At 34.1% G+C, this 9530-nt stretch overlaps 1 protein-coding gene across 1 annotated transcript in view; it reads right to left on the reverse strand.

Annotated features, from left to right (window-relative positions):
* LOC106791456 (protein amalgam-like) overlaps nucleotides 1-9530 on the reverse strand; it is an 81111-nt gene that overhangs the window by 43620 nt on the left and 27961 nt on the right. Inside the window, exon 2 of the mRNA XM_014757090.1 lies at nucleotides 4775-4872. Within this exon, the coding sequence (XP_014612576.1) occupies nucleotides 4775-4872 (98 nt within the window). The remainder of the gene's footprint in view (nucleotides 1-4774; nucleotides 4873-9530) is intronic.

Genomic DNA, 9530 nt, shown 5'->3' on the forward strand with positions numbered 1-9530 from the left:
TATCATTCACAAACCTTGTATCTATTCTCAAATGTTTTGATCAATTTAAAAATACAAATGTGTAATAATTAAATCATCTGGGTTATTATTAGGATAATATTTTAACGAGGAGCTATTACTTCCTTTCAGAGAAAGTATTTTTTTTTTTTTTCAAAACAAAAATGTATTTTCGACGATATCAAATAAATTCAATATTAATCACGCTATATATCTCTCTCTCTCTCTCTCTCTCTCTCTCTCTCTCTCTCTCTCTCTCTCTCTCTGACGAAAATGAAATTACATTTAGCCGTCCGTCTAACAAGCACATAAAAGCAGCAATAGCAGTTGTAGCAGTAGTAGTACTAGCAGAGGTGGTGCAAGAAGAGGTGGAAGAGGAGGAGGAGGATGAGGAGGAGGAGGAGGAGGAGGAGGAGGTGGAGTGAAATGGTGGTAAAGCTCTGAACGAAGGTGCGACTATTTGGCAGACATGTTTGGGCTCGTGCGAGATCAAACTCATAATCTGATCGGGCAGTTGCAAACGATAGGTTCGGACCTTATGGACGTTTTGCCAATAGGAATAAATAACGCGTTTAATGCAAACGTAATATACATCGTGATATTCGATGTTCATCGAAAAATATATTTCTCTGGTAACATAGAATCGTTTAATTTACGATACTATCATATACGAGTTCAAGTTGTGTATGGATATACACACATACACACGCGTGTTCCTATATAAATGAGAGAACTTAATTATTATTAATAAATAAGTATCGTAGGGAAATTGAATATTAAAAGAACTAGAATTTAGTTTTGATTAATTGAACTTTTCGTACTTTTATTAGGACTTCTTCAGCAACCTAATCTTTAAAGTTCAGCATCTTTTTCATTTGAGCAGATATACATTCTTGTAATATTCAAAAAACTAAACATCTAAACTTCGTTTTATTTGAACACTCAAACAAAACATATTAATTAATATAATTTTTGCTATTTGTGTGTAAATTTTGGCTAAAGGATTCTTCTTTTTGTTTTTTTTTACGTATAGAACAAGTATATTTAATTCGATTTAAATAGAATATCGTAATCGTTCTATGCGTTATTTTCGTAAGTACGAAACTTGAAAATCGGCTAGCCGAAAATGAAAATCAAATTAAGTGCCGAGCTCGTCGCTGTCTACTCTCGAAACCGCGAGAATTTAGTGTACGGTCGATAAAATTTATTTAATTTCACTCAGAAAAAAAAAACTTCACGTCAATTTGTAACCATGGTAACCGCATTATCGATTTTCTACCGGTACCAAACTTACATTACTTTTACAATAACCAACTTCACATTATTATTATTACGTATTATCATTATTATTGGCTTTAACACGATTTCAACGAGCGATAATCAAATTGACAAGAGCATTTTCTTCCTGGTTAAATTTCTTTTTTTTTTTCTTCAAAAAACTTCCCTGTTGCTTTTCTCGATACTGCTAAAAGTGTTTGCTCTGGTTCGTTGCTTCATCTTCTTCTTAAACGCGAATTATATAAAAAAAAAAAAAAAAATCCAATAAAATAAAATAAAACGAAACGAGGGTATGAGAAATGAATTGTGAGGGCATTTTAATAAAGTTATGAAGAATAATTTGTTAAAAAAGTAACAGAAGGGGAGAAAAACTCGTGATCTCTAGAATACTCGATAAATTTTCGGGGTTCCCGCTTCAATTAGGTTTAAAATCGTAAAAATTACTTGGCAATCCTATAAACGAGAAGAGTCGTCCCTTTCTCGGACGAAGAAGATTCGGGGTTAGAAGGATAAGGAGGGGATGGTTTAGACGAGAAGAAACCACCACCGTTGACGTTTTTCCTACCAGTTTTCCGGAGGAAGTCATTTCGACTGTTTAATGAAATTTTAAACAATTTTTTCTTCCCCCTTCGACTCGATGCAATATATAAACTGCTTGCTACAGACGAATCTCGAGATTTTTCCATTTCTTTCTTCGAACGTTATTCTCTTTTCGCAAACGTATTCCTAAAATAGATTATCTTTTTTTTCTCTCGTTGGTAACGAATTAAAATAAAAAAAAAAAAGGAAACAAAACATTATAACCTCGATAAAAATAATAAAAATCGATTGATCCTAATAATATTTGTAACACCTGACGTGAAATATAAAAGTCAATTATTTCTTCTTCTTCTTCTTATTATTATTATTAAGTTTCACAAAGTAGGATAATAATAACTATAATATGATAAAATTAGAAAAATGCAATTGAGAGCGAGAAACCCTATTTCATGTTCATGAATATCGACTAAGCTAGTCGAATATGCATTATTCTAAGAACTACTAACTAACTTTAAATCAGTTTGAAACGATATCACCGTAACTGCGGGGTGGGGGGGGGGGTATGGGGTTTGATCCTCCTATCGTTAATAAATGAATTAGCGTCTCGTACAGGTAACAAATAAAATTGCAAATTGTAATCAAAATAATATACAACGTTAACATATATAATTACAATATTAATATATAACTCTTGATTAAAGTTTTACCTATTAGTTTAACTATTTCACGAGAGAATTAAAGTTTTTATATTTTCACCCCCATTAGATTATCATTATATCGTAGCTAATTATTATTTAACGTGTGTATACCAATATATTAACTCACGTATATTATCTAATATCTATACGTTCTCATCTGTCCGATCAACATTCATACATTTATTTATATAATCTAAACAAACATGAATCGCGAGACTCTATGTATTATATATTCGCATCTTGAAAACGAATAATCGATCAGTGCGAGGTGAATTTTAATTAAATGTAAAGGCAAAGCTATGGAATTGTTTTATCGCAAAGCAAGTTGGAAACAAAAGGGGGATAGGAAACCGAATAAAACGAAAAAAAAAAAGCGGAGAGATCGAAGGTAAACAAGCGATCGTTTTCCATCCCCCTAAAAAAAAAAGCCACCCACTCTCTTCCCAGCCCGACCTACATATCGAACACCATCGATTATCCGGTTACAAGGCGAGAGAAAGAACTTTGCCGTAAAATAATGCCGATGGTGAATTGAGACTCCGACATTTTCATTTCCGTTACCTGGGGTGTCATCGAACGCGGAGATGAATTCATACGTGCGTAAGTAAATCGCTGGAGAGTTATGCGAGTCCGGTTCGTGATAACTTTTTTTTCTACCCTTTTGTTTTTTCCTCTTTTTTTCTTTCAAATCTTTACTCTATTCGTTCTTTTTCTTCTTTTTTTTTTTTTAAACCAGGAAATTATACACGCGCAATTCCTGCTACCACTTTTTTTAAGATTTTAAACCGATTTTTTGTTCCTCGCATCATTTGCCATAGTGTCGACTTTGAAATCATAGTAAGCTTTAAACGTTAGTGATTCGAGAATGAAGATGAGGTAGAGCCGTTTAAAAAATGTGTGCTCCAGGAGATTCCTCGAAAAGAGAAACGTTCATTTTCAGGAGGGATTGGTGGGGTCGGTTGGTTGGCCAGTTCTGGATAGTAAAAGGAAAGATAGGAAAGAGTAGGACGACGAATCTTATGCTCATAGTAACGAAGACAGAAAGAAAAGGAAAGAATGAGAAAGAAGGAGGGAAAAAGGGGGGGAGGGAGAAGAGGTAGCCGCTTAACAAACTGCTGAACTCACACCCCGTGGGATTTTATTTCTACTTAAATGGAGCTGCCGAGATACGCAGTTCGATTCGTGCCGAACCGTTTTCCACAAACTCGGAATTTATTTGCACCGTTCGTTAACTCCCGTTTTCCTTCCTCCTCCCTTTTCCTTTTCCTTTTTCGTCGTCGTCGTCTTCCTCCTCCTTCTCCTCCTCCTCCTCCTTCTCCTCCTCTTCCTACTTCTCTTACTTCTCTTCAACCTCTTCTTCTTCTTCTTCTTCTTCTTCTTCTTCTTCTTCCTTCTTCACTTTCATCCCCCTTTTCTTCTTACTTCAACTCCTTTACTCCTTCACCATCGAACGAACGAACGAACGAATGAACGAATTAACGAATAAACGAACTCCTATCCTTTCTACAACTCTCCCATGGAACTTTTCTGTTTTTGAATTACGCGCGATAATGCCGTGGAACACGATTCAAGGTGAGAATTCGCGCGAGAAAAGGAAAATGGTAGGAAAAGTTATTGAGAGAGAGAGTGAGAGTGAGAGAGAGAGAGAGAGAGAGAGAGAGAGAAGGGCTATTATCCCACTAGAGAAGATTTCTAATGGAAACCTCGATCGATTCTCGTTCATCTTTCTATGGAAATAAATATGCCAACTTCTCGAGTAAGGCCAATTCTACCATAAATGCGAAATAACGATTATTATCTTAATCGTGAGTGAGAAAACTATAGAAAAAAATCAACAAAGAGAGAGAGAGAGAGAGACAAAATAGAACAAGAAAAAAAACTATTGAAGAGAGAAAAGAAAGAGAGAGAGAGAGAGAGAGAGAGAGAGAGAGAGAGAGAGAGATTGTTAACGACGTTAATTGCATTTTACGTAGGACTTTGAACGCGTGTAATAAAATTTTTTCTGTTTCATTTTTTTTTTCTTTTAATACCTTTTTATAACTATTTGCTTCCCTCCCCCCTCCCCCTCCCACCTCTCTCTCTCTCTCTTTTTCTCTCTTTCCCTGCCCTACCCTCCCCCTTTTCCCCCTATTCCAAAAATTATAGCAACCGGTAATATACGCGGGTCTCGGTTAACGAGATGCTCGATTATAATTACGTGCGGTTGGCATTAATTAATCGGTAAACGCGCGTGAGTTTACCGCGAAATTCATGCGGCTCACCTTGTACGGACCGAGATTCTCCACGATGCAGGTGAAGATGGCCTCACGACCAACTGAGATGGTGAGATTGTTCAGCGGTTTCCCGAATTTTGGTAATTCTGTAACAGAATCGTGAGTATATCTTTGTGAATAAAATATAAACGATAACCGAACAAATAAAATGGTTTTACTTTAAAATCGGACAAGATAGAAAGATAGAAAGAGAGAGAAAGAGAGAGTGAGTTTAGGTTACGGTTAGAAGAATTAGATAAGAAAATAAAGAGTATATATATATATGTCATTTGAGAAAGTTAAACATTAATGCACAGTTACAGTTATACAGTTATATCATGGGATTTCTTTTGGTTTAAACCACTCGACTTGTTTCATCTTACTTACTTACTTTTACTTTTACTTTTACTTATTCGCATCCTTGCTTGCTTGCTTGCTTGCTTGCTTGTTTGCTTACTTACTTTACTTACTTACTTACTTTACTTACTTAGTTACTTACTTACTTACTTACTTACTTACTTACTTACAGTGTTACTTACTAGTACATACTTATAGCCCACCTACGAGCGTGTGAAAGTTTGCAAAGTACTCCAGGCGTGCGGTAGTGAATAGGGCGAGTTAACGTAAACGGGTCAAGCGCGGAGACTAAGCCGAGCTTCTTTATATTACTCGAGCAAAATCCTTATCTCGCACCGATCTCCGAGAATCGCGTTAAATTATCGCACGGAACGGAATACTCTTCTTCGGTGTTCGTTTCGTAGCAATAGAAGGGGTGCTAGTACTGGTATTGGTACTGGTACTGGTCATAGTGGTGGTGGTAGGAACAGGTAAAGTAGAAAATGAGAGAGAGAGAGAGAGAGAGATAAAAGAATATCGGGGAGACGTCAAATAAAGAGAGGAAGATAAAAAGTGTTTTTGCGAGTGGAAGAGAGAGAGAGAGAGAGAGAGATAAAATAAGAATAAGATGGAAAATAAATAGATGAGAAACACTGTGATCCGGTAGGATAGTTTGCGTTAATAACGTCGAATGTTAATTAACCGTCAGCCACATCTCAAGACACATTTATCTCGTTGGATGTCGCTTTTGCAAAGTTAGACCTTTGCTCTCTCTTTCTCTCTTTCTATCTTTCTACGACAAATTATCTGACAAACAGCACTGAGTTACAATCATACTAAGCTGCTTCTCGTGTCTTTTTCTTTCTCCTCCTCCCCCTCCCCTACCCCCACCGATCCCCCCTTCGTTTTAACCGATTGGTTAGGTACATCCTTTTCACGGAAAATGGTTTACTATTTGAGAGACGTCTTATATATATTTTCATTATCTTAACAAGGATATTATATTCCTTTTCTACAACAGTTATAAACTATCAAACCTTTTTACAAAGGAAGATATTTTCCAACTACTATACACTACTATACAATTTTACCAGATATTTATTTGCGTCGGTGTTATGTCACAAATGAAATGAAATAGAAATGAAAATTTACTTCATTAACTTCGTTTCCTCTATATTTCTATCTCTCTTTATCATTTTCTCTTTAGATATTTATTTAATAAAGGTTTCAAACTTCTTACAGAATATTCGAGACAATTATCGTATACAAAGGTGTATTAATTTGCTTGCACCCTGTCATTTTCATTTTTATTTTTTTTTTATAGTTTTCAATGTCTTTTACAAGATTAAGAATGAAAGAAATATTACGACAATAGAAATGTATATAACTATCTCTCTTTCTCTCTCTTTCAAATTGAAAATCAACTAGTCTAGACTTCGAATTATTTGTTTATTTATATAATAATCGAATTATTTTCTCCTCTATTTTTTCCGTTCTCCTTTTTCTTTCCACCCCTGGACAAAACACTTGTTCAACGTTATTATTAGATCGCGTAAACGCAATCTGTGTATATGTGTATATTTTATAAGTAATATCCATCAAAAGTTTACAATCAATGTATTATTATTACAATTCGGATCATTAATTACTGCGAATGTGGGTAGACGAATTCAATATCAATTTCTGCATCATCCGACTTATTCCTCTCGTATGCTATTTTGGCTACCGGATAAAAATATTTTTCTGCGGTCTCTGGTTTCGATTTTACCGTTTACCAATCTGCAAGTTCCGTTTAACGTAAAAGCTTGACCACGAAAGTTCAAACGATCAACGTTTAAGTGGAGAGGAACGTCAAATTCAAAGGTACTCCTTTCATCGTTTTCCATAAAATTTATCACGTGACGTATTCAAAGTAAATACATACATATATACATATATATATATATGTGTATATAGGAAAATGTTTGAAGCTATAAGTGAGAGAAACCCGATGAGAGAAATTTTGGTTAAACGAATGATAAAAGTCAACGTTATTTCATAATACCGAATTCGGTGCATCGACCATTACGAACCGATAATAACGATAATAACGATAATCATGTCAATAAGATAAAGAGATTATTTATTAACTCATTTACTCGATTGTTATCCTACGGAAGAACTATTGCGTCATTTCTAAATATAATAAAAGGAAATTTTATTTAAATATCCAATCGCATTAACGTGAAATTTTGTATCTCATTTTTTTTTTTATTTAGTTGCTCGTTTGATATGTTTTATGCATTTTTGTTTCTTTTTTTTTGATACTCTAATTTAACATTTTAATATTAAAAGTATTACACTTGTCAATTTAAATGAATACTCGAACAAAATGAATACATTTGATTCGTTATTATTTATATATTTTTCATATATATCCATATTTTTGTTGATATGAATTATTTGAAAAATTAGGACGTATATTTTGATAGTATAATTAATTATTAGAGAAAGGTGATTAAATATTATAGGATCTTAATTCTTGATGGCAAATAAAATTCGGCATTTTCCTGATGAAGTTAGTTCTGAATGGATCAAAGATTAAAGCAGTAAAGTGGAAAACCCGAGTTCAATGCCCCCCCCCCTTTCCCAACCCCCATCAAGTCAATCAAACGGCCCAATTTTTATTTCACGAATCTAACAATATGCGATTCAACAATGATAAAACGTGAAAAGTGATTCAAAAATACTTTTCGTTAAATGAAATATATTTCAGTAATGAATTATTATATGTGAAAAGAAAAGTTGTTGAAAATACTCGAACGTATTCGATAATACGAATGATTAATAGGAATAGATAATTAAATAATATGATAAAAGAAAAAAAAAAAACAAAAAAGATCAATCAAAAGGATATTTTCGATGATCCAATGATGTTTCCCAGTAAAACAATGTATTCCCTTGCGAAAGTAGGATAAGACGAGAAGAAAAGAATTGTGTCTAGGGATCGAAAAAGGTCTGTTTAAGATTGCACACCTCGAGGTACAATTTTAATTGAACCGAAAGCTCTATCAAGAAAGAAGAAAGAAGAAAAGAAAAAATAACAGAAGATTTTCATCGGGACGATTCGGTTTATCCTTTACGAAAGAAAATCCCATTGGAGTCTGTGATACTAATCGTTAAATAAATAAATCGGCGGGGAAAAAAGAATAAAAAACAAAAAAGTAAAACAACAAAACAATTTCGATTTCGGTTTGTCTTATTTTCACTGATAGAATAATATCGGATTTTAGAAAATATTCTAACAAAGGAATAATAATAAGAGAATTTGAGAGATTATATAATCAAGAACGATTATAGTGATACTTTTAATCATCTCTCGCGAATGTATTAAAAGCTTTTGAATATTTAATAAGTATATATATATATATATGTGTGTGTGTGTGTAGTAGAAAGATTTAAAGCAATGTTTCTAATCTTCTGCTTGACCTTTCGGAAGTCTATGTAAATCCTGCAAAAGGGAATAGAAAGATCGAATAAGACGAGAGAAATGGGGAAAGAAAAAGAGAGAAAGAGAAAGAGAAAGAGAGAGAGAGAGAGAGATAGGTTGATGTAGGAAAGGACAAAGAAGAGAAGGTATCGAAGGACGAAACCCGAAACGAGTTTCGAATCCCAGCACGTTCAGGTATTATCATTCATGGAGGCGGATTTCATTCGAAAATAAACGTAACGATTTGATCCTTAGATCGAGGAATCGCGATATTGATCTTCTCGATGACCGGCTAAACGAGTTTGCGTTTCCATAATTGCTATCATGAAATATGTAAGAAATTGCTTTTGAATTTTCTCTCGAGAACGAACGGGAAGTGTATAGGGAGTAAGGAAAAGAAAACTAATTCAGAAAAATGCAGAGAAGATTACGAAAAGGAATAAGAATGAGAATAAGAATAAGTAGAATAAGAAGGGGTGGGAGGGGGTGGTGGAGGGGGKGGGAGAGTTGGAAAAAAAAAAAAAAGAAAAAGGAAGAAGAAGATTACGAGAAGAAGATTACAGAAGATGCAATGAAATTCATCTTAGAAAGTCGAGGAGCAATGTCATTCTTCTATTTGAAAGAATAGAAAGTATTACGAGAGAGAGAGAGAGAGATATACTGAAGAAACCATCAATCCTTGACGCGTCGTCACGTTCATCCGAAAAGAACGTTCTTCTTTTCTTCAGAGAAAGCTAACTTCATGAGCCTATAGACGATACCTATCTATCATTCTCTTTCGTCATTTCGTTAAAAGATTGCTACCAATTATTACTAAGTTTACTCTTAGGGAAGTTGTTTTTTGGACGGGTTTAATTAAGATGAACACTATATTTATCCGTTGAACGTTTCGTCTCTATTTGAGACTTCCTCAGCAACTAAAATTATTTATTATGACATATTATTTTATATACAAATACT

Source organism: Polistes canadensis, unplaced genomic scaffold (genome assembly GCF_001313835.1).
Source record: "Polistes canadensis isolate GaletaPanama2010 unplaced genomic scaffold, ASM131383v1 scaffold_309, whole genome shotgun sequence".
Taxonomy (NCBI): domain Eukaryota; kingdom Metazoa; phylum Arthropoda; class Insecta; order Hymenoptera; family Vespidae; genus Polistes; species Polistes canadensis.